Here is a 25,994-nt window from a genome sequence, read left to right as displayed (position 1 = left end):
AAATAAAATAGATATTTTGTTAGTAACTTTAAAAAGTGATATCTAATTATTGAAACAAAGTAACAGCTGATTGGCATAAACAAAGATCAAGGCAAATTTGAAAAGAAATAGCTTTCCTTCAATATAAATATAATTCAAATTGCTTTGATTTTTGGATAAGAAAATGATAGGAGAAAAGACTAGTACTTTCAGATGTTTTAAAAATTAATTCTTGGTTGGTAGGTATTATTTCCATTAAAGTTTCTTGGACACCTCTTTCATTCTTGTGGTTCTGTGATTTGTGCAGATTTAAAAATTCAGAATTAATAGGTTCTCTCAATAGTTACCTTCATTTTCATTCTTACACTGAAGATTTCTGATATATAATTTTCTAGATTTCCTTTATCTTTCTGATCCACAGATCAAGATTACTTCTGAATCTTCTCTTTTAATTCATGTTCTCTTTGATCAGAGTCTACGACTTCTTTCTGTGTTATCTCATTTGTTTCTCTCTTTGATTACCATTTGAGTGAAATAACTTCTTATCTGCTTACTTTATATTTATTCATCCATAAAATTATTTCTGAGAGAAAAATTTCGTGTATCTATTTTAATTTATTAAATGTTAAAAGGTAGGACTTAATTTTTTTGTATTCTGTATAAACATTTTCATAGTAGAATAACTAAGTAAATGTTCTATCAGTATTAAAAATCTAATATTTCCTGAACAGTAATTTCAGTTTAATGAAATCTGGGTAATTCACATGAAATTGTACGTATAAATAGAACAGTGTATCCAACTTTGATTTTCTTTAAACTTTGAGGCATAGAAAATTGAGCTTTTTGTTTCAGTTGTCAGTTCATTCAACCCTTGCAAAAATTGCTTAATATACAAATTAAATAATTTTATGATCTTTACTTCACTACTTTATTAACTATTATATTGCCTTTATGGACATCAAAATGTTATTATATACCAGAATTATATACCAGAAATCTTCAGCATAAGAATGAAGATAAGGTAACTATTGAGAGAACCTATTAATTCTGAATTTTTAAATCAGCATCAAAATGAGTAAAGTTGTCCATAAAGGCAATATAAATTATATGTAAATTTTCAAACATGTTCCTGGATAATTAAAGATGGGAATACTAGGAAAAAAATGATAAATGCTTTGTGATGCAACTGTTATTTTAATGTTGTATCCCCAACATCTAGCATAATATCAAAGGTAAGTAAGAGTTTTTAAATACAAATTAAATTAATCAATTGGATTAGTTTGTTTGAATTTTCATATAACAGTTTTACTCATATTGTGATATGAAAATATACTTTTAAATACTTGAAAAATCTAAAATTTGAATCACTACAATTAGATGACCATTTAATATAGTAATCTTCTTTGATTCTGAGGTCTTTTAGTAGGAAAAATTGCTAAAGGGAAGAGTGTTTTTTTTTTTAGCATAGGGAACATCATATATGAAAGCTTTTAGGTAGCTAAGGATTTGAGAGATACAAAGAAGCCCAGTGTGCTGTAAAGTAATATAGTGGTCAAGAGGGAATGTGTCAGGAAATGAGGCTCCAGAGGTAGGATTCAGATAGGGTAGTGTTTTTACAGATAATGATACAGATTTTAGGGCTGAGTATCAATATAAAGGGAAGATATTGAAAAGTTTTAAACATGGGAGTGATGCGATTTAAGTACAAAGATCAATCTTGCTGCTCTATGAGTGAGTGGGAATAGAAGTGGAGAGAGCAATGAGGCGGCTTTTGTGAAGGACTCTGCTTGAAATCATGATGACATGGACCAGGTTAATTACAGTGAAGATGGGGAGAAGTAGATTGGGATTATATTAGGAGGTTGAAATGACATGATTTGTTAGTGGAGTAGATTTGGAGGGAGTTAGTAAGGAAGAGAGAAGAACCAAAGATGGCTGCAAGATTTCTGATTGGAAGAACTAATTGGGTGGTGATGGCATTAACTATGATCAAGAAGGGGAAAGGATGAACAGGTTAAGAGTAGAAACTAAAACTTAAGTTTTAAACTTCTTTTTTAAAATAAATTTTATTGGGGAATGTTGGGAGACAGTGTGTTACTCCAGGGCCCATCAGCTCCAAGTTGTTATCCTTCCTTCTAGTTGTGGAGGGCGCAGCTCCGCTCCAAGTCCAGTTGCTTTTTTCAATCTTTAGTTGCAGGGGGTGCAGCCCACCATCCCATGTGGGAATTGAACTGGCAACCCTGTTGTTCAGAGATCACACTCTAACCAACTGAGCTGTGTGGACAAAACCCCAAAAAACAGTTTCCAGGCTCTCGGCCTCACATAGAAAGGTGCTGGCTCGGGTAGTAAATGGCCATCAACTGTGATCAGATGCCAGCAGCTGTGGCTAGTTGGCCGTTAGCTGTAACCCGTAGGCCATTGGCCACTAATATAACGGCTGTGGCTACGCTAGCAGGAAAGGAATGGGGGCTAGCAAGAAGATGGTGGCTGGCAAGCGTGGACTGCTGTTAGGCAGATTGTGTAGATCCTGCTTCCTGTGTCTCCAGCCCAGCCACCAGCGAGAATATATTGGTTTGACTCCCCTACTTATGGCTCCATGGGTGTTCCTTTTTGGCCTTACCGTGTCCTGCGTTCTTGGGCGGGGAGTGGGAGCTGAGACCCTGCACGACAAACGGCGCAGTGAGCAGGGTCTCCTGCGTGACATGAGCCATCCGGCCGCCCCAAGTTTTAAGCTTTTAAAGTTTAAGATGCCTATAAATTAGTCAGCTTTAAAAGAGAGAGATGGATTGGCTGGACATATAACTTTGGAATTGTCTAGAATAGATGAGAGAGAGAGAGAGAGAGAGAGAAAGAGAGAGAGAGTGTGTGATGAACAGCAGATAAGAAGGTCTGTGATTGAGCCCCGAAGAATTCTGTTACTGTGCAGGGTACTAAGAATCCAGATATAAAAGGACTGTGGTTCCTGCTCTCACATATTTCACATTCAAGTGGGGAAAAGACATGTTGATAAGCAATTAGCAATATTGTGGAGACTTAACGTTTTGTCTTTGACATGTAAAGAGTTTGGAAGTTGTCATTCTCATTCTCACAACAAGAAAAAACCTGAACAAACTAATTACCAACAGCTTTTCTTCTTTAATTTTCTTAGATACATCAGAAAATTGAGGTCACAGGGCTTATCAATGACCGACAACTGGAGATAGAGGTGAATAAAGAGTATTATAGCTTGCTGGGAGCAGAAACCACTGGGGCTAGGATCTGGTAGGAAAACTTAAACTATACTTGACAAACAACTGAAGGCTGAGTGTGGACTAACTTAAAAGTTAATTCCTGGGGGCCCAGACTTAGGGGACCTCCCAAGTTTTGTGAGTTTACCTTCAGGAACCCCACCAGGTTCTCAAGGTGAAGATCAGGTGAAAATTCTTTCATGCTTCCAGCAGAAACAAGGGAAAAGTAACCGTTGTGAAATACTCCCAGAGCTTTTCGTTCTCAAGGAAAACTAATTCAGTAGAGCCTAACCAACATGAGAGAAGGGAAATACCCAACTGCAGTCCCCTCTAACCTTCCTGTCTCACCAAAAGGGAGAAGAGCAGAGAAGTATTTGTGAAGGTCACGGCCCAGGGGCTCAGGTCCACTAAAAAACTGAGACTTATTTATAGGATATAGAACGCTTCTCTTTGAAGTGGTAACTTGAAAGTGGTAACAGGATCCAGGCTGCTTCCATCTTATTGGTAAGTCTGCCGGAACACATAGCTACCAGGGTTGCTGCATCAGAGGAAGAGAGAGAATGGACAACTCAGACTTATTCTTAACCATGTAAAACAAGAAGTGACATGGATCACTTTTGCTCACAGCTCATTGCCCAAAACTTGTCACAAGGCTCTTAACTGACTTCCAGGACATCTAGAAAGTTTCTCCATGTGCTCATGAAGAGAGAGCAACGTAATATCTATTATGGTTATTTTACATTTAATTCTCATTTATTTCAATGAGATGGAAATTTCAGGATGCTGAAAGATAAAGATTTGCCAAAAGAATGCTACTATAGCAAAGATAACTCTCAATATCAGTCCCTACTCTTGGTGCTATTGTTTCTACTGAACTGCAGTAATGACTAATTTTTATAAGACTGCAGATTAGAGTTAATATTATGAAGGAAATCCAAATATAGAAGTGTGGTCTGGAAGGGAGGAATTTTATAGGTGGAGTTTCAGGGAACACCTATTACATTTTGTCAGAGGGATTACAAGAAGACTTTTGCATTGTCTTAGGTGAAAGTGAAAGACTATAGTAGATTAAAGATATGGTAACTGAAAATATATGGGAGCATACTGAGAAACCTTTAGGTGACCTTCAGAGATGCTAACATACAATAAAACAATAAGATGGATAGTAAACAAAATAATTTAAAAAAGGAACAGAGATAGCAGAAATCTTCTGTTCTTGTGTGGAAGCTGTCTACTTTGGTTTGTCATCTTCATGATCTAAGAGTCATTGGTTAGCTTTTTCTCTCCAAAGATAATTTGCTTTGGAGGATTCTTAAGACTCTCTGTGGGGACAGAGGCAGTAGTGCAGTTTCCAGTCTCTTGGCCTCACATGGAAAGGTGCTGGCTCAGGTAGTAAATGGTCATCAACTGTGATTGGATGGCCATCAGGTGTGGCTAGTTGGCTGTCAGCTGTAAGCAGTGAGCCTGGGCCACTAATATAAGTGCTGTGGCTACACTAGCAGAAAATGGGGGCTAGCAAGAAGATGGTGGCTAAGCTAGCAAGAGCTGATTGCAGTTAGCACGGTCGATTGCAGCTAGCAAATGAGGTTGGTTGGCAGAGAGAAGTGGATGGCAGGTAGTGGATCGTGTGGCTCCTGCTTCCTGTGTCTCCAACCCAGCTGCCAGCGAGACTATAGTGATATGATTCCCCTATCTATGGCTCCATGGGTGTTCCTGTTTGGCCTTACCATATCCTGCGTTCTTATGTGGGGAGTGGGAGCTGAGACTCCACATGCCAGTCTGCATGACTGTCAGGGAGGGTGTCAGGCGGGGTCTCTGCTCCCGCTTCTCACATAAGAACGCAGGATATGGTGAGGCCAAAAAGGAACACCCATGGAGCCATAGGTAGGGGAGTCATATCACTATAGTCTCGCTGGCGGCATCTGCCTCTCTGCAATCTGCGCTTGCTAGCTCAGCCACCATCTTCTTGCTAGCCCCCATTTGCTGCTAGTGTAGCCACAGCAGTTATATTAGTGGCCAATGGCTCACTGGTTACAGCTGACGGCCAACTAGCCACAGCTGATGGCCATCCAATCACAGTTGATGACCAATTACTACCTGAGCCAGCACCTTTCCACGTGAGGCCAAGAGCCTGGAAACTGCTTTCTGGGGCTCTGTCCCCACAATGACACTCTCCTATTTAGTTTCCTGATGTAGTTTTCCAACAGTCCAGGCAAAATTGTTTGTGTCTTTTTTAGTTGCAAAATAATGAATTTAGGGATCAACATTTTGAGGCTTTCACTGAAGGTTAATTGTTAACATGACTCATTACAGTCTTTTCTATTAAGACTCTGGGGCAATTTTTCTTTCCTAGCTCTTCCAGAAGACTAAATCTCTAGGTTTCTGGTTATGGAGAGTTTTGGAAAGACTGCTTATACCTATTGATGATTAAGACTAAGTGTATCACATGATTCCTTTGCTGTACTTAATTATGTTAACTTGCAATAGAAATAAGTCTAGGATTAGAGGTGAAATTTCTAAATCATGGGCAGCCTATTAGTAACTCATAAGAGAGAGCTGATGGATCCCCAAAAGGGTTGTTTTTATTGTTTGGAAGTCTAATTAACGACAGTGGAAATTGAAGGGTCCTTGAGAATATATTAATTTAATTTTACTTTAAAAATTCCACTTGTTCTTTCTTTTTCTGAAGATTGAGGATGATAAGGACAAAGATGTTTTTATGTAAGCTACGTGCTTCTTATTGGTGCTTGACTGGTCAAAATAGTTGATAAGGAGTTTTGAAATGGAGAAGGAAGTTACTGTACATAGGTGCGTTTCCAAGTCCAGCACAGATATTCTTCAATCTGAATAATCTAAAATTGACTGCATCTGTCATGTACTTTAAAACCACTTTAAATTCCTTTTGGCTCAAGAAAGGGATAAATAAGGAAAAATTGTGAATGACAGATTGCTAATACAGAAAAATTAATTTAGAAAAAAATGGTAAAAGTAGCAAATTACTTATTGCCAAGGAAAGATTTTATTAAAACATAACATGTGTAGTAAAAAGTGCACAAATTGAAAATATACAGCTCATTGAAGTGCCAGACGGTGAACTTAATCTGGAAACCATTACCAAGAGCAAGAAGCAGAACATTACCAGCTTTCTAGGATCTCTTCCTCATGCTTACTTCCAGGGGACTACCTCCTATCCCAAAGGGTAACTTTTATCCTGACTTCTATCTACCATCAAAGATTATTTTTGCCTATTTACACTTAGGCTTTATACAAATGGTATCACATAGTATGCATTCTCCTTGGTCTGTATTATTTTGTTCAACATAATGTTTGGGAGGTTTTATCCATATAATTTCATGTAGTTGTATTTCATTCATTCCCATGGCTTTATGGTACTCTAGTATCCGAATATACTGCAAGTTATTTATCTCTTTTACTATTGTTGTATATTGAGGTTGTTTTCAATATTTGACTATTATGAATAGTGCTGCTATATACATTCTGATGCCATTCTTTTTTTCCTATTACTTTGGAGGAGAATTTTATAATTTATGTGAAAGTGAAGTTGTTTAGCTATTTTAAAATATTTTCAAATATTGAAGCTACTTACTAAGTCAGGGTCTCCACGTGTCCAGTTCCCCGTTTATTTATATGTAATGCTGTAGGTACTGTTTGTTGAGCATTTTCTACTGCTTAATATTTTGATGCCTATGCATCTGTCCAAGAAAAGGCGAAAAGGCATTTCAGGCAGAGGAATAGCACATAAGATGATATGATCTGATTTGTATTTTAGAACAAATGTTGCAGTTATAGTAGACATTTAGGGAGCTATTTAGAAGTTCATCTGGGATGGCCATCTATGACATATGTTTATTCTTTTATCCTAAAAGGACATTAGTCTTTTCTCTCAGCTGATTAGTAAAGCAGCAGCTTTCACATTAAAATTTTTTTCTTTCATCCATAAAAAGAAATATATTTTGCACTATAATCCTATATACACAAACCTACATACAGCGTGTGTGAGTGTGTGTGTGTGTATGTATGAAGTAGAAACAAGATTTGCATGAAATGCTCACTTGCACACTTTCCAATGCTCTGTTCTAACCTGTTTCATTAAAAAATTGTGAGTCTTGGGCAGCTGAATTGATTGCATGTCCTAGTATTGGGATGCACTTTGCAGTTTGGAAAGCACTCTAAAAAACTGTGTGACTGCATTTAATGATAACATTCCATAACTGCATGCCATGAACTTGTAGAAAGCATTACTTCAAATTCATTTTGTGATGAAAATCAGTGTCAAAATGATATTTATCTGAATGCTTCAGTTTTATTAATAATCAAGTCACTTCTTAAGGTTAAAGAGTTTCACAGATTTGGACTTTTAAAGAAAAAACTTTATAATATCTGATCAACTTATACCTTGGAAGAATAATCATAGTTAAGAAGTGTGAGAATATAGAAATACAGTATTCCATTTGATTAATCAGACACAATTTTAGTTTTAATGATAAAGAGAATAAATACTCAGATACTAAAACCTTGAATTGTATTGTAGGTAGTAATGCAAGCCCAAGTCCAAGTCCAAGCCCAAGTAGCCCAGACATACAGAAAATGTAAATGAGAAGAGAGAAACAGAAACATTGAGTGTGGTTGCCTTCCTATGTTATCTCACTTAATTGTCATAGTAACTCTATGGAGTCTATATTACAATCGCCACTTTACAGATGCAGACACTGGTACTCAGGGTAAGTAACTTGCTAGCTGTGTCAAACAGCTAATAGATAATGAAACCAGGACTTGGACCATGTCTAAAGATAAGTATTTATTCCTCATCTTAGAAATACTGAATTTTTCTTGCTTATTTAAAATACCTCAAATTAATTTTAAAGCACATATTAATTACCTAGTATGTGTAAGATACTGTGCTAGGCAAAAAATGAATGGTCCTAGACAGAAAACACACATAAGAATAATTACAATATAATACATTGTTCAGAGGAACAACACAAGAGTAAATGTTTGGCTTTGCTTGGTGGGGATCAGAAGGGTTGCTGAAGTCTGAGCTAGGTCTTGAATGTTGAGAAAGAATTCTAAGGAGAAAAAAAGTAAATTATATTGTAGTTGATTAAATAGCATTGCAAATGTGTTGAAGAACATAATAGGGTTGGAGAACTCTATTGTTCTAGTGTAAATGTTAGAAGAGGGGCAGCTATAGATTAAGCTGTAGAGCAAAGAAGGGTTCAAATCATGAATGATGTGTATGCTAGTAATTCTGAGAACAATCTGCGAGCTTCTTAAAAATTCAGATTCTTGGGTTCCTATTCCAGAAATTTAAATTCATTAGGTTTGGTGTAGATTCAGGGAATTTGCAGTTTTGTTTTTTATACACAACTCTTTAAAGTACCTTCTCATATATTTACATATATTAGTTATTATTTTGATATCTTAGTTGCCAGTAATATGAATAGCAGCTGTGCTGCTACATCATGCAGTAGTTCAAGGTTTACAGTTATCTACACCAAGCTCAGATTAAGTTCAATTAAGTTCACACAAATTATAAAAAAATAATTATATAATGAGGTCAGAGTTTTCTTTTTTAAATTTTTTTAGATGGTGAGCACATGGTGTTTTATCCAAGCAGCAGTACATAAAAAAATGTCTTACTCTTCAATGTCAGCAACCCTGTCTGATCCCCACCAAGCAAAGCCAAACATTTACTCTTTCGGTGTTCTTCTGAACAATATATTATATTGTAATTTTTCTTACGTGTATTGTCTGTCTAGAACCGTTCATTTTTTGCCTAGTACAGTATCTTACACATACTAAGTAGTTAATATGTGCTTTATTTAAAATTTATTTTAGGTATTTTAAATAAGTAAGAAAAATTTAGTATTTCTATGGTGGGAAACAAATTTCACAGAAGCATGAAACAACAATTTTTCATCTCTGCACCAGAGAGGGTTATCTACATATTGAGGATAATTATTTGCTAGTGTCAATAATAAACTTTGAGTGTACTTTTACTTATTTAAAATCTCAGTGTCTAACATCAAGATTATGTCACCTTGTGAATGGAATAATGATTTCACTTCTAAATTCTATACGAAGTCTGATAATTAAGTTCGCGAACCTGTTGCAATGATATTGCTAACCTTTTTTGATATCAGGGGGATTATTCATTGTGAATTTGTCCCAACTGGACAAACAGTTAACCAAATTTACTGTTTAGAAGTGCTGAAAAGGCAGCGTGAAAAAGTTAGATGACCTGAATTTTTTTCACCAACAATTCATGGCTCTTCCAGCACAACAATGTACCAGCTCACACAGCACTCTCTGTGAGGGAGTTTTCAGCCAGTAAACAACTGTATTGGAACACCCTCCCTACTTACCGGATCTGGCCCCCAATGACTTCTTTCTTTACCTGAAGATAAAGGAAATATTGAAAGGAAGACATTTTGATGACATTTAAGACATCACGGGTAATGCTACGACAACTCTGATGGCCACTCCACAAAAAGAGTTCCAAAATTGCTTTGAAGGGTGGACTAGGCGCTGGCGTTGATGCATAGCTTCCCAAAGGGAGTACTTCGAAGGTGACCATAGTGATATTCAGCAGAGAGGTATGTAGCACTTTTTCTAGGATGAGTTCGTGAACTTAATTGTCTGACCTCATATCTAGTCATTATATTAAAACTTTTTTTTTTTTTAATGAACCTTCTGAATTTCATTGCCCTTTGGATACTGGTTATGATGGCATCGTGAAGCTTAGAAGCAGAGTCATTTGTAATATATATATGCATATATATACATATATAAAAGAATATTTTTATGTGGTTTTTTTGGGTGCAATAATTACACATTGTTTTGGATAAATACTATTAGCCTAAAAAGAGTGAATCAAATATTTATTTGAGATAGTTTCATAATATTTCTCAGCTTTGTCTTACTGAGTTTTATAAATGTGATGTCACAAACTCAGCTGGATATCAGATAATATGGGAAATTAACCGTAGCATGGAATTAAAGATATTTCCCTTCAAGTTGCCTATCCAGCTTCTAATACTGTATTTCTCTTCTCCCTTAACTTATGCAAACTTTATGCCAAATGAAAATACTTTCAACTTCTGAATTCCCCATCTACTTTCATGTTTTGTATATAAAATACTTCAGGTTGAATCGTTCTTCATTTTCTATCACAATTTTGCATATCCTTCAAGCCCAGGATCTTTAAAAACTAAAAATATACCTCTCTTCTATGAAGTCATGCCAACACCATTTACAATTAATGGCTTTTTTTTTTTTTGGTGCTCTGGAACCATTTTTCTTATATATTTATTTAGTATATATTTCATTTTGCTTTGTATTATAATTTATTTACATTTATCTCATGTCTATACTTGTCCATATATGTCTATCCTGTCTTCTTGATGACAAGATTTGGTCATATTTAACTTTATATGTTTGTTTCACTTGTTAAATAGTACACACACAATAACAATTTGTTTATTCATCATTAATTCAAGGATTTGGTAAATATTTGTTGAGAAGTTGGCTATGGGCCATGCATTATGCCAGTCAGTGGAATAAAATGGAGAGTAGTAACAGATACAACAGTCCTTATGGATTATATTTTCTAATTAGGGAGCTAGGCATTAGTCAATAATCATATATATGAATAAAAAGGTACAACTGTGGAAATGCAATATAGTATATAGTGCTTTGAAAATAGTTGTGGAGGAGTTTGACATGTGAGGGATGTTAAGGAATACTTGTCCAAGGAAGCGATGATTGAAATACAGTGAGAATAATGAAGAATTATGAAAGTGGAGAGCAGAAAGTATCAGGGTTATATTGGCTTCATGAAATTGTTGGGGAACTTGCTTTTACTTTTATTCTGAAACAACATGTAGAACATAAGAATATCTTATAGAGATTCTTAATCTGTTTTTTGACAAGTTGATGAATCTTATAGACTCTGTCTCAAAATAATGTTTCGTGCAATTAAGACAAACACAAAATATAATACAAGCAATTACACACACACACACACACACACACACACAAAATTACAAAGGGAGCCAATTAAATTGAAATACAGGTTTGTCCATGGACCCCTTAGGGGTGGATCACAAGTTAAGGTGGAACATTTTGAGTTAAAAAGTCCCCGGTAAAGCCATATAGACAATTACTGTCTTTTGAGGATTGTCAATAAATGGACTCACCATGTTTGTAGAAGAGAAGACTCAACATTGTAAAGATGTCATTCTTCTAAAACTAATGTATAAATGTGATGTAATCACAATAAAAAAAGGCCACCAAGATTTTCAAGAGAACTGGATAAAAGGATTAAAATACTTATATGGAAGAAAAATGTTTTACAAATAGTAAAACAATTTTCAAAAAGAATAAAGAGGAGAATCCATTTTGCCAGATATCAAATAATTTACAAAGCCAAAGTATTAACACTATATAGTCTGGAATATATGAATTTCTTTATTTTTCTGAAATCATACCTCTAATAAAAGGGAGTTACTCTGAGTTCTTGTAAAATCTATCTTATTATGAGAAGCCCTCAATTTCTTTGCACTACAAAGTGCTGCTCGGAGAAGGCGTATTATGTTGAAAGGACCTCAGACAAACTTACCTATACCTATGGATGTTACAGTTGCCCCCCTTATCCATGATTTCGCTTTCTGCTGTTTCAGTTACCATCAACTGTGGTCTGAAAATATCAAATGGAAAAGTTCTAGAAATAAACAATTCATAAATTTTAAATTGCACACCATTCTGAGTAGTGTCATGAAATCTCCCACTGTCCCATTCTGGCCTGCCCAGGACACGAATCATCCCTTAGTCCAGCATCTCCACACTGTATATGTTACCCACGCATTAGTCACTTGGTTATCAGATGGGGTGTTATGGTATCACAGTGCTTGTGTTCAAGTAACCTTTATTTTCTTAATGGCCTCAAAGTATAAGTGTAACGATGCTGGCAATTTGGATATGCCAAAGAGAAGCCATAAAGTGTGTTCTTTAAGTGTAAAGGTGAAAGTTCTAGACTTAATGAGGAAAGAAAAAAATGATATGCTGAGATTGCTAAGATCTATAGTAAGAAGGAATCTTTTATTAAATTGTGAGGAAGGAAAAAGAAATTTGTGCTACTTTTGTGCCACTCTTCAAACTGCAAAAGTTATAGCAACAGTGTGTGATAAGTACTTATTAGTTACGATGGAAAATGCATCAAATTTGTGGGTGGAAGACATGAACAGAAAACATATTCCCATTGACGACAACATGTGCCAGAAAGCATTGAGCCTATACGAAAACTTCAGCAAGTGGTCCGCTGAAATGACTGACACCAAGCCATTTTATTGCAAGCAAGGGATGGTTACACAGATTCAGGAGTAGGTTTATATAAAAATTACCGGAGAAGAGAGAGACCACATTCATGTAACTTTTATTACACTGTATTTTATTATTAAAATTTTCTGTTTTATGATTAGTTATTGTTGTTAATTTCTTACTGTGCTTGGCTTATAAATTAAACTTTGTCACATATATATATATATATATATATATATATATATATATATATATATATGAAAAAAACGTAGTATATATATAAATAGGGTTTGGTACTATTCTCCATGGTTTCAGGCATCCACTGGGGTTCTTGGACTGTATCCCCTGTGGATATGGGGATACACTGTACCTGATAGAATTTGTGAAAGGGGGAGATAAAGAAATTTAGCATCAATCTAGAAATTTCCAGAGGTATAACCTCACAATGGCTAGTGTTGGAAGTTGTAGTAAACAAACCTTTTAAAGATTACTTTAAAAAAGTAATATAAATGGTTAGTTTATGGAGATCGTGAAAGCATACCTATCAGATGAATGGAAAAACAAGAACAACAAAAATCTACGTGGCTGGGTATAAAATTACCAGGAACAGCAGGATTACCATGAACAGATTGTAAAGTTTTGTTTTCTCAAAGACTCAGAAGTGAATAAAATCTATTTTGGAAAACAGTGAGGTCCTTTAGTAGTGACGGAGACATTTATGTAGAAAATACACATGAAAAATTTGGATTATAAAATAGCTTTATGAAATAAAGTGGAAAAAACAATAGTTTTGAATATATTATTGTATATGTCTTTTATATATTCACTTGTAGTAAACATTTTAAATTAAATATGAGTATATCTTTGACTCTTTTATCTATATCAGGGATCAGCAAAATATGGCCTGTGATTCAAATCCTGCCTCCTGACCGTTTCTGTAAATAAAGTTGTATTGGAACACAGTCAAGCTCATTTGTTTGCATTTGTTTTTTTATGGCTGCTCTTGCATCCTAATGATAGATTTGAGTAGTTGTAACCGACCCTATGCCCACAAGGCCTAAATTATCTGCTGTTGGGACTTTTACAGAAAAAGTTAGCTGACCTCTGATTTACATCACTGGGAAGTTATATATTCAAGTTTATTATATATTTGAGATCTTTTAGACCTTTCATTCTATTTGGAGTTTGTTTCTGACAGTGTTGTTCTGGAGTAGGAACAAACACAAAAACCAATGAAATAGAATACAACATCCATAAATAGACTTTTGCACATATGGAAACTTAGTATATGATAGATTGCTATCATAAATCAGTGGAAGAATGGATGGGCTATTTAATGGGGCTGGGAAAATGGAATCTCTATATGGAGAAGATTGAAATTAAATTCTTGCATTATATCACATATAAAAATAAACTTCAGATCGATTAAAAGCCTAAATGTGAGAGGCAAAACTATAAAGCTATTAGAAGAAACTGTAGAATTTTTTGTGACTGACTTAGGGGTAAGTAAGGAATTTTTATAGCCAGCCACCAAAACCACAAAACACGACGGGAGAAATTGATATATTTAACTACATCAAAATTAAAGATTTCTGTTTAACAAAGGGACATCATGACAAAATTAACAATTAGTTGTCAGATTAGGATACTTTCAATACTTAATGTATAAAGGATTAACATGTAGGCTGTATAGGGTACTCCTGAAAATCAGCAAGAAAAATACAGGAAATCCAATAGAGTATTGGTAAGGGACAGAGTGAATAGGCGGTTCATAGGAAGGTCTGTCCAACTGGCTGAACTTCATCAGCAGTCAGAAAAACATGAACTGAGATAATCTATCAAAGCTCCAAAAATTTTAAAAGTTGAATGATATTACAAATGGATGAGGACAATAGAAAACTAGATTCTTCATACTCTGCTTACAGGTGTGCTAACTAGATTAAGCTATATGGCAGTGCAGTTTAGACATATTTAGTTAACTTGAGTATGTGTATTACATTGCTGTGTATATACTGCAGAGAAAACTATTTATAAATATATCATTACAGAAATATTATATAGTAATGAATTATAGGGCCAACTTAAAAAATACACGGATGAATAAAATGTGGTTTAGAAAAACAAAACATTACAAAGCCATTAAAATGCATGAATGAGATGCCTAAACTATAATGCTTAAGAGCATGGAGCAACACTGAATTTGGGTCTTGAACCACTTACCACCTATGTAAGCATGAGCAAAATAACTTCTCTGCAGAATAGGAATAATAATAGCAATAATATCTACAAGGTCTGACAATTAAGTTTGCAAACTCATCCTAGAAAAAGTGGTATGTACCTCATTGCTGAATATCACTACAGCCACCTTTGAAGTCCTCCCCTTGGGAAGCTGTGCATCAACGCCAGCACCTAGTCCACCCTTCAAAGTAATCTTGGAACTCTTTTTCTGGAATGGCCATCAGAGCTGTCATCATATGACGCTTGATGTCCTGAATGTCATCAAAATGTCTTCCTTTCAATATTTCCTTTATCTTCTGGTAAAGAAAGAAATCATTGGGGGCCAGATCAGGTAAGTAAGGAGGGTTTTCCAATACAGTTATTTGTTTACTGGCTAAAAACTCCCTCACAGACAGTGCTCTGTGAGCTGGTGCATTGTCGTGATGTAAGAACTCCTACGGGACCAATTTTGCATACACCTTCTCATGCCAAGATTTTCATTTAAGATTGTCCTAACTGTTTATCGATGTTTACTTGGTCTGCTACGCTTCTCACAGTCAACTGACGATTTTCATGCATAATTGGACGAATTTTTGCAATGTTTTTGTCAGTTCTGCTTGTTACTGGCTGCCCTGACCTCTCTTCATCAGTGACGTGTTCTCTCCCCTCAGAAAAACGTTTAATTCGTTTGTACACTGCCATTTTCTTCATGGCATTATCCCCATAAACTTAGACTAACATGCTCCTGATTTTACTTCCACTCTTACCAAGTTTAACAAGAGATTTTACGTTTGTTCGTTGCTCTAATTCAAGCTCAGTCATTCTTGTAATGGCACACAAAAACATGCAGCAACAATAATGAATACCACTCAGCAAGACACAGCCACATGTTGACACGAACACAGCTGTGAGACACTGATATACCAAGGTTATGAAACTTATTGAGCCGTTTGTACAGTGTTGCCAATGTAAGCATATGGTGGCAAGTTCACGAACTTAATTGTCAGACCTCATATTTACCTGATACATAGTAAGCACCCTATGCATTAGCTATAATTTATATATAGAAATGTAAAGCTGGGCCGGCCCGGTGGCTCAGGCAGTTAGAGCTCTGTGCTCCTAACTCCGAAGGCTGCCAGTTAGATTCCCACATGGGCCAGTGGGCTCTCAACCACAAGGTTGCCGGTTCAACTCCTCGAGTCCCGAGTCCTGTAAGGGATGGTGGGCAACGCCACCTGCAACTAAGATTGAACACAGCACCTTGAGCTGAGCTGCCACTGAGTTCCCGGATGGCTCAGTTGGTTGAAGCGTCCTCTCAACCACAAGGTTGCTGGTTTTGACTCCTGCAAGGGATGGTGGGCTGTGCCCCCTGCAACTAGCAATAGCAACTGGACCTGGAGCTGAGCTGCACCCTCCACAACTAAGAGTGAAGGGACAACAACTTGAAGCTGAACGGCACCCTCCACAGCTAAGATTGAAAGGACAACAACTTGATTTGGAAAAAAGTCCTGGAAGTACACACTAAATAAAGTTCCCCAATAAAGTCCTGTTCCTCTTCCCCAATAAAATCTTTAAAAAAAAAAAAAAAGTAAAGCTGAGTAAGAAATATAGGAAGCAAAAATATGTAAATGAAACAATGTCATTTATGTAACTGTACAAGACTAGTTACCTGAGGGAAGGGAAATCACATTGGGGAAAGGAAAATAATTAAAATAGTAGTCAAGCATGGATCAGTGAATGCTACCAATGATCAATGCTATTCTGGATACCTAAGAAAATGAAAAACAAAAAAGGTGTGCATTGCAATCTAAGTGGAGGCAAGAACATGTATAAAATACAAAGACCTTGTAATGAGCTGCACCATGGTGAGTTTAAAGGATGAAAGAAAGCCAGAATGGCCTCAGCAGAAGGACAGAAAAGAAATAGTGTAAACAATGAGATTGAAGAGGTGAATGCGTGCTAGAACGTTCAGTTTTGTAAGTCTTCATAAGAAGTTTTTTCTTCTTAAGAGCAATCAGAAGTCATTAGAGTATTTTAAACAGAGATGATAATTTGTTTCAGGAAAGATAATTTTTCCTGTAGTGTACAGAATAGATTGAAGGGAGAAGTGGTGTGGGTAGCTAGGGGATTAGGTGGGCATTGATGGGAACAAGGCCAATGGTATTGACAGTGGATATGGAGACAGTGGAAGGATTCAAGACATGTAGGAAGTAAAATTAAAAGGACTTAGTGATAAACTATGTGTTTCAGGGAGAGAGATATTTCCAGAATAATTCTAGATTTCAGGCCTGTATAATTGATTGGTGGCACTATTTACTGAAGTAGGGAACACTGGACGAGAATCTGATTTATATAGGACAATTAAGATGAGTTCAATTTTGCATATACTGAATTTCAGGTGGTATTGAAATTTCCAATTAGTGATGTCAAATTAGGCAACTGAATATTGAAGCTCTGAGCTGAGGATTTACATGTTTAAGTGATTTAGATATACGTGGGAATTGAAACCTTAGGTATGGGTAAGCCTGCCTAAGAAGACACTATAGAATGAAAGAGAGGAGGGCCTGAGTCTTGACCTTCAAAGGAGAAAGAAAATAAAGGCCATAGATACAGGAAGAAAACTGAGAGTATTATGAAAGCCAAGGGGACAGTGAACATAAAATTTCAAATACTGTTGAGAATGCAGTAAGATGAAGACTAAAGAATTTTTCTATTAATTTTAAGTATAGGGAGATCATTAATAAACTTTGTGAGAATTAGGAAGTTGACTAGAAACTAGATTAGCTTGGTTAAAGAGTGACTGGGGTGAGGAAGCAGAGATAGAATTTTGCTTATTTATAAATGGGAAGGCAAGATATGCTCTTGGCAAGGAATGTAATTTAGCTCCTGAATCCACATGTACACTACCACTTCTACATATACTAGTTTCTCGTTTTAAAGGACTGGAAGGATGAATACACAAAATCTCTCTAAAAGTCTTTTCTTATGACCTCAAACTATTGCAGGCAGGTCCTGTCTGGAGTGCAGCTTCTGTATCTCTTCCCACAACTGGGACCATTTCATCCCATCCTGCAACCTTGATAATGCTGCGGCCTCTGGAATTATTACAGTTCTTATGTAATGTAAGAGGGTTTTAAATAGTTCTAATCTAGCACTTTGGGAAACATAATTACCAACTTTGCTATTAATATGACTGGCCTTCTCCCCTTGTGTGAAACGGGACTTCTACTATTCCTTGAGGCACTATATGTATATTACAGCACAAGTCACTTAACTAGACTTCTGCTTTTTCCCCCAGTGTGCTTTGGTAACTTGCCTAGTATAGTACTCCAGTCTCTCGAAATGAAACAAAGCAGTACTCTTTCTAATTTTCCCCTTCCTACTTTCTTTCTCTTTCTCCCAGTGAGTTTCAGCCTTTTACTCAGAGGTATGCCAGAGATCGTAAGTATATCAACAGCTATATAGAAATGTACAGTATATCTCACACATACAAAGATAATTCTCCTAAAAGGTGGGAGAAGCTCTGATGCAGAGCTCAATCAATAGCCCACATAAAAACATGTCTGTTCTGGAACGTTTTATCGGCTTGGACACGTGTAGTAGTCCTTGTTTTGTGTTAGCGAAGATTCACTTAAACCTGGTGGAAGATCATCAGGGAGAAACTGCGTTATATGAAGTTACAAAAAAAGTTAATTAAACTGGGATAGCTATTTGAATTTATTGGTTTTAGATGTGAAAAGAAAGTATGCTTTAGTGATTAAGTAGATATAAGAACACACTCATAGAGCTCTACTTTTAATTTACCTACTGACTTAAGGTTAGCACGGTGAAACTAACTTTTTAAAGTCAGGTTTTTTGAGGTATAATTTATTTACAGTAGAATTCACTCCTTTGAGATACTTCAGTGAATTTTGAATATGTACAGTTATATATCTACCATTATAACAAAAACATAGAATATTTTCTTCACCCCAAAAAGTTCCTTTTTCCCATTTGTAGTTTTATGCCCCTTGCCTTATTCCAGCCCCTAACAACCATTGATGTCATTTCTGTACTTATAACTTTTCCTTTTCCAGAATGTCATATAAATGAAATCATATTGTATAGAAATGAGTGAAATGGCCCAGAGGCCAAATCTGGCCCACTGCCTGTTTTTTGTATAACTGACAAGTTTAGAATTGCTTTTACATTTTAAAATGGTTGCAAAAATTTTTTTTTATGATAGCATTCTGTGACTATAAAGTGACACGAAATTTAAATTTTTGTTCATAATGTTTTATTGGAACACAACCATGCTTATTCATTTATATATTGCCATTGTTGCCTTCTGGTTCATAGTTTTTACATCCCATTGAAGAAATATTTACTTAACCTCTTTTAAGAAATCTTTGTTTCACCCAAGAGCACAATTTTCTTCAATGTCATTTTCTAGGAGTTTTGTATTTTAGTCATTATATTTCTGTAGTCCATTGATTATAGTTCTGTAATATATTGAGTAATTTTTATATAAGGTGTGAAGTATGAGTTGAGGCTCATTTTTTTTTTTTTACACATGCATTTCCAATTACTTTTTTACCCATGAATTTCCCATTGCTTAAAAGGCTATTCTTTCTCCATTGAACTACCTTGGAACCGTTAAAAAATTAATGACCATTTAAGTATTAGACTATTTCTAGACCTTATTCTGTTCATTGGTATCGTATGTGTTTCTGCTTTGCCAATATCCTATTGACCTGATTACTTCTTCAGCTTTTAAAATAAGTCTGAAATCAGGTATTGTGAGTCCTTCAATTTTCTTCTTTTTCAAAATATTTTGTCTATGCTAGGAATTTTGCTTTTCCATGTAAATTTTAGTGTTAGCTTGCCAATTTCTTCCAAAAATTGTGCTGATATTTTGATTGAGATGACATTGAATCAATAGATCAATTTAGACAGAACTGATATTTTAACAATATCGAGTGTTTTCATTGACGAATACAGCGTATTTGTCCTATTTTTAGATCTCCTTTGATTCTTTTTATCAGTGTTTTATAGTTTTCTCAATAGCAAGCTTGTACATATTTTGTTAGATTTATTCCTGTCTTTTCTTTCTTTTCTTTGTTGCAGACTACTTTTAAAATTTTTTTGAATTTTTCAATTACAGTTAACATTCAATATTACATTACTTTCAGGTGTACATGTTAGTGGTTAGATGTTTATATAACTTACGAAGTGATCTCCTCGATGAGTCTAGTACCCACCTGGCACCCTACGTAGTTATTACAATATTATTGGCTGTATTCCCTATACCATAGTTTACATCCCTGTGACTATTTTATAACTTGTCAATTTGTACTTTTTAATCCCTTCACCTATTTCACCCTGCCACACAACCCCCCCTCTCATCTGGTAACCATCAGTTTGTTCTCTGTTTTGTTTGTTCACTTATTTTAAAGATTCCACATATAAGTGAAATTATATGGTATGTGTCTTTCTCTGTCTGACTTATTTTACTTAGCATAGCAAATGATAAGATTTCATTCTTTCATATGGCTGAGTAATATTCCATTGTATATATGTACCACATCTTCTGTACCCAATTGTCTATCTATGGACACTTAGGTTGCTTCTATATCTTGGCTATTGTAAATAAGGAGAGACTACTTTAAAAATTTTTGATTTCCAGTTGTCTGTTGCTAGTATACAATAATACAATTGTTTTTTGTGTATTCAGCTTATGTCTTGTGACCTTGCTAAGATCAGTTATTTATTGCAGGAGATATTTTGTAGTTTCTTTGGGATTTTATACAAAAACAATTATGCCATCTGCACATACGTTTTTAATTTTCTTTTGCAATCCCTATGCTTTTAATTTTTCTTGCTTTAATGCACTGGCTAAGATTTCCAGTCCAATATCAATTAGGAGTAGTGAGAGAGGACTAGAGGACACCTTAATTTGTTCCTGATTTCAGGGGGAAAGCATTTAATTTTTCACAATACTGAAAGTTTTTAGTATAGGATTTTTTTTGTAGATATCCTTATTGCATTAAGGAAGTTTCTGTCTGTTTCTAGTTTGCTGAGTCAAGTGCTTTCTCGGCATAATTTGACATAATCATATATTTATTTTACCTTAGTCTGTTAATATTTTGAATTACATTGCTTGAATGTAGAATATGGAACCAACCTGCATTCCCAGGATAACCATCACCTGTGGTTATGTACTATTCTTTAACATATTTCTCGCTTTGACTTGTTTATGTTGTGTTGAGGATTTTTGCATTTTCTCATGAGGAATATTGGTTTATTACTTTCTTGTTATATTTTGTATGGTTTTGGTGTCCTAGTAATGCTGGCATTAGGAAATTAATTAGAAAGTGTTCCTTTTTTTCCCCATTTTCTGGAAAAGATTATTAGAATTGGTATTATTTGTTCCTTAAATGTTTGGTGGAATTCACCACTGAAGCCATAGCGAACAGGGGTTTTGTTTTGAAAGGTTTTTTAAACTATGAATTAATCTTCTTTAATTGATACAAGACTTGTCAGGCTATCTGCTTCTTTGTGAGTGAGATGTGCTAATTTCTTTCTTTCAAGGAAATGGTCTATTTCTCATGCAAGGTGTAGAATTTTTGGGCATAGTTCTTTTTTTTTTTCCCTTTTTTCTTTTTTTTTTTTACAGTATTCTCTTATTTAAATTTAAAGTTTGTTTAAGTGTGGAGCCTGTAGTGATGTTTCCTCTGTTATTTTTGCTATAGATAATTCTTGTTCTTCATTCTTTTTATTCTTTCTTGATCATTCTGGCTAGAGGTTTATAAATTATATTGATTTTTTTCCAAAAGAATAAGCATTTGATTTCATTGATTTTTTTTCCCCCTCCTCTAATCTTTATTTCCTTCTCTCTACTTTCTTTGTGTTTAACTTTCTCTTCTTTTCCTTTTTTGGGAACTGGTTTGAGATTTTTTTTCCCTCCCCCCTTTAAACATAAATATTTATTTCTCTGTCTAGATCCAGGTTCCTATTTGATACGTCCCAGTATTATCAAAGTTATTTTGCCTGAGGAACTTACTTTAAATTCCTTGTAGTTAAGGTCTGTTGACAACTAATTATTTCAACATTTCTTTGCTTGAAAACGTTTTTATTTTGCCTTGATTTTTTGAAGCATAATTTCACTGCATACAGGATCTTGGGCTGAAAATTGTTTCTTGTCAGAACTTTATATAGATTGAAATATATAGATATATAGATTGACTATATATACTTTATATATAGTCACTCCAAAGTCTTTTAGCTTGCGTGGTTTCTGAAAAATAATCTACACTTCTTATCATTGGTCTCTGTATATAATGTGTCATTTCTTCTGGCTGCTCTTGTAGTTTTCTCTTTCTCTTTGTTTTTTAGCAGTCTAACTATGATGTTGACTATGGTGTCTAGGTGTGTGTGTGTGTGTGTTTCTGTGTATGTATTTGGTATTCTACAACGGATTCTCTGAGGTTCGTTGTCTGTGATTTGGTGACTTTCGTTAGTGTTGGAAAATTCACGGCTATTATCTCTTCAAGTACGTCCTTTGTTCTGTTTTGTCTTTCTTCTTCTGGAGCTCCAATGTCCCATATGTTTTTTCTTTTTTTCTTTTTTCTTCTACTCTTTTTTCCGTTTTAGTTTAGATAATTTTATTGACTTATTTTCAAATTTACTGATCTTTCCCTCAGATCTTTCAAAACCTGCTCATGAGTCCATCAAAGGAATTCTTCATCTTTGATGGCATGTTTATGTTTTCAGCCTTTCCATTTTTACTCTTACAGTTTCCATCTTTCTGCTCCAGTACCCCCATCTGTTCATGTGTATTGTTCACCTTTTTCTATATATCCTTTCTCTTAATAATTTTAATTATTTTAAAGTCTATACCTGCTAATCCCATCATCCTTGTCATCTGACTAACTGTTGATTATTTTATCTCTAGACAATGGATTGTTGAATTCTTATTATTTCCCCCCATGTCTCATGGTTTTGAATTGTATTTATGCTTTAAAGTGGGCATGGCTTTTCTGTCAGACTGTTAGTATTTGGGATTAAATCACCAATCAAGTCAGGAGTTCATATCGATGTGGATGTTGTTGTTGTCATTGTTATCCACCAGTCTTCAAATTCTTCTAATACTGGACTACTATTCCCTTGTGCTTAGGATGGTGCACCAGCACCAGAAGCATTTTTCCCCATTGTTTTGCTACTCCCTCAGCATTGCCATCCAATCTCTCCTCAAGCTCTTGCCCCTTCGTCAGCAGTAGACTAGTGGTGCTTATTTCTTGATGCGAGACTTTTGGTAGGGGAATGGGTATTCTGTTATGTTTTTCCATCCCCCTTCTTTGACAAGCCCTGTGCACCTGTGCCTTAGGCTTGCTCAGAGTTGTTTAGTTCCCCCTTCCCATGGAAGCAAATCTGCCTTGTGTCTCTGATTGGTTTGGAATAGGATTTTCCATTCCTCCCGAGTGATAAAAAGACTTTGATTTGTAGGTAGACTCTTGGCTGAAGATGGTTTCCTGTCCCTCTTTCATGGGTAGAGAGCTTTTTTTCTTCAACCTTTTCGTTAGCCGCAATGGATCTTTGCTTTTGCCCTGGGGATGATGGAGTTTATTTCCTTTCCCTGTGGATTTTAGATTTTGTTTTGTTTTGTTTGCTTTGTTTTATTTTTTCCCCCAAGAGAGATAGTTTGGGGAATTGTGCTGTGCCCCAGAAGCCACTAGTCATTTCTTTAACACACACATGTGGACAGCCACCACCCAAAGGATTCTTTTAAAAAAAATAAATTATTGGGGAATTTTGGGGAACAGTGTGTTTCTCCAGGGCTCCAAGTCATTGTCCTTCAATCTAGCTGTGGGGGGGCACAGCTCAGCTCCCAAGTCCAGTTGCTATTTTCAATCTTTAGTTGCAGGGAGAACAGCCCACCATCCTACGTGGAAAGTGAACCAGCAACCTTGTTGTTAGGAGCTCGTGCTCTAACCAACTGAGCCATCCGACTGCCCCGGATTCTTTGTTTTTATGCTTTACTCTCAATCTTACTCATGAGTAACCACTAGAGAGGAGTAACCTGTGGAAAAGTGCTTGTGAGTGAGTGTGAAATTCCCTTGCGTCTGGGTCCCTAGCTATTCCAAAAATGTCATGTTAGCCCACACATGGCCTTTTACAATTTGTTGAAGTTTTAACTGATTTCCTCTTGCCTGCCTGGACTGTGGCTACTTCTTTCTCCTGTGCCCTGCCAAAGGCGAAACAGTGTTTCCCTGTTACTCTTTGGAGGGGCTTGCCACTCTTTGGAGTTCAGATTATATGTTTGCTTTATATCCTCAACTCTCTGGTGGGCTTAAGAAAAGTTATGATTTTGTAGAATAGTTAGCCTTTGGTCATTTTTAGGATGGGAATGGCATTATTTACAGCTTTGTAAATCCTAAGCAGAACTAATTGTAGTTTTAAACATTTTCAATTTTCCCTCTAAAAACAATTAAAGTGAAAGTTTTATCATTATTTCTTTTAAACTAGAGTTAATAATACCAGGTTCTAGGTATCTTTTTTCTTATTGTTTCGTTTTTAAAGTAAAACTTGGCCTTACTTGCATTTGCACAGCCTTATATAGTAGGATCCTAATATTTCAGTGTTTTACTAGACAACTAATGTCCAGACTGTTGGACTGTTGAACAGATTTAAACAATTAGTGAGAGCACTCATCCAACATATTCCCCTCTGTCTGGATTCTTAAGATTACTCCAATTGAGATTCTGTCTCAATGATTTGAATTTCATAGGTTTTGACTTCACTGTGTAAGTGAAATTTGCTCCCTCTGTTTTGAAGCTAAATTGTTGAAAAATAATATTGTAAATATTTCATAGTCTATAATTGGAAATATATTGCAAATAATAGGTAGAAATTTTACAATTATATTAAAAAATGTCTCCATAAACATATATCATATTAACTGGTTCTTAAATTAATTGCAGCAGTTTGATGATATCATGTGCCGTACAAGATGTTATTCCACTATCAGAATATTAAATTTTTATTCTTTTATTTTCACCCTATGGATTTTTTTTTTGATGTAAAATTGTGTCTACAAATTGTAGTTAGTTTTTTGAGACCATCAGAAAATCAATTTTTTCTCATCTGTTCTCTTTGCAGAAAACTTCATCAGCAGTTTGAAATGTATAAGGAGCAGGTAAAGAAGATGGGAGAAGAATCACAGCAGCAGCAAGAACAGAAGGGTGATGCCCCAACCTGTGGCATCTGCCACAAAACAAAGTTTGCTGATGGGTGTGGCCATAACTGTTCATATTGCCAAACAAAATTCTGTGCTCGTTGTGGAGGTCGAGTGTCTTTACGCTCAAACAAGGTACAGAAATGAAAATTACACATACAAGTAATAATTCTCTCATAGTTAAGCTTATTGTGAGTAAAATGTAAAAGGCAACTGAAGTTAATATTCAGATTAACCAATGAACAAACACCTTCTCCTGTATTCCTTTTAGATAAAAGAAATTTTTAATTTTTTCTGTGAGTTAAAAGATATCTGTCTTATTATGTATGTCCTTAAGCTAACTATTTTATTTAGAATCATGGAACCTTAGACTCTCAAAGATGATGAAGATAATTTAGAGATCAATTGGTCTAATTCCTTTATTTCACAGGTGCAGAAAACTCAGATCTAGAGATATTAAAGTTCATTCTTAAAGTCACACAACTGATTAATATTAGAGTTGTGGCACAGCTTTTTCCATTTCTACACATAATTTTATAAACTTCATAGATATGGTCTTCCTTTGGCTGCTGTTTCTTTTCTTTTTGAAAGAGGCTCTTTCCAGCTTTGAGATCCTGTGTTTCATAATTTTATAGCCTTTAAAGATATATTACCTTTTATTTTAATCTTAACATTAATGAAATAAGTGTTAGACTATGAAATTTAAAGAAGAAATGTTTAAGGAGGTATTTCACACTTGTACTAGAATTTTATAGTGTATCTATCCCCTTTAGAAAAATTTTAACGCTACCCAAAGAATGCTTTGTTGAAATTAGCAAAAGCAATTTAAAAAATGTTTGTCTCAATAAGTTCTTTGGAATTTGCATTTACCACCTCTCTAGTATCTTATCTATCATTTCTTTACTTAAGTGGCTTTTAAATAGGAAGCTCGTATCTTTGCATACGTTATTTAGACAAAATAGTGAGAATTTGTTCCTCTGTGATTTCACTCCCCTTTTCTCATTGTTTTGTTGATTTCT

The 25,994-nt window shown here is 35.3% G+C and overlaps 1 protein-coding gene across 39 annotated transcripts in view; it reads left to right on the top strand.

Annotated features, from left to right (window-relative positions):
- The window catches only part of RIMS2 (regulating synaptic membrane exocytosis 2), a 593,954-nt gene that overhangs the window by 107,745 nt on the left and 460,215 nt on the right, over window positions 1-25,994 (top strand). For all 39 annotated transcript variants that reach the window (XM_081070132.1, XM_081070114.1, XM_081070124.1 and 36 more), the window contains one exon: window positions 24,900-25,110. In XM_081070132.1, the coding sequence (XP_080926258.1) occupies window positions 24,900-25,110 (211 nt within the window). The remainder of the gene's footprint in view (window positions 1-24,899; window positions 25,111-25,994) is intronic.

The sequence above is a fragment of the Rhinolophus hipposideros genome (assembly GCF_964194185.1).
Source record: "Rhinolophus hipposideros genome assembly, chromosome: 13".
Taxonomy (NCBI): domain Eukaryota; kingdom Metazoa; phylum Chordata; class Mammalia; order Chiroptera; family Rhinolophidae; genus Rhinolophus; species Rhinolophus hipposideros.
Note: the sequence above shows the minus strand (reverse complement) of the source record. Positions and strands in the feature narration are given on the sequence as shown.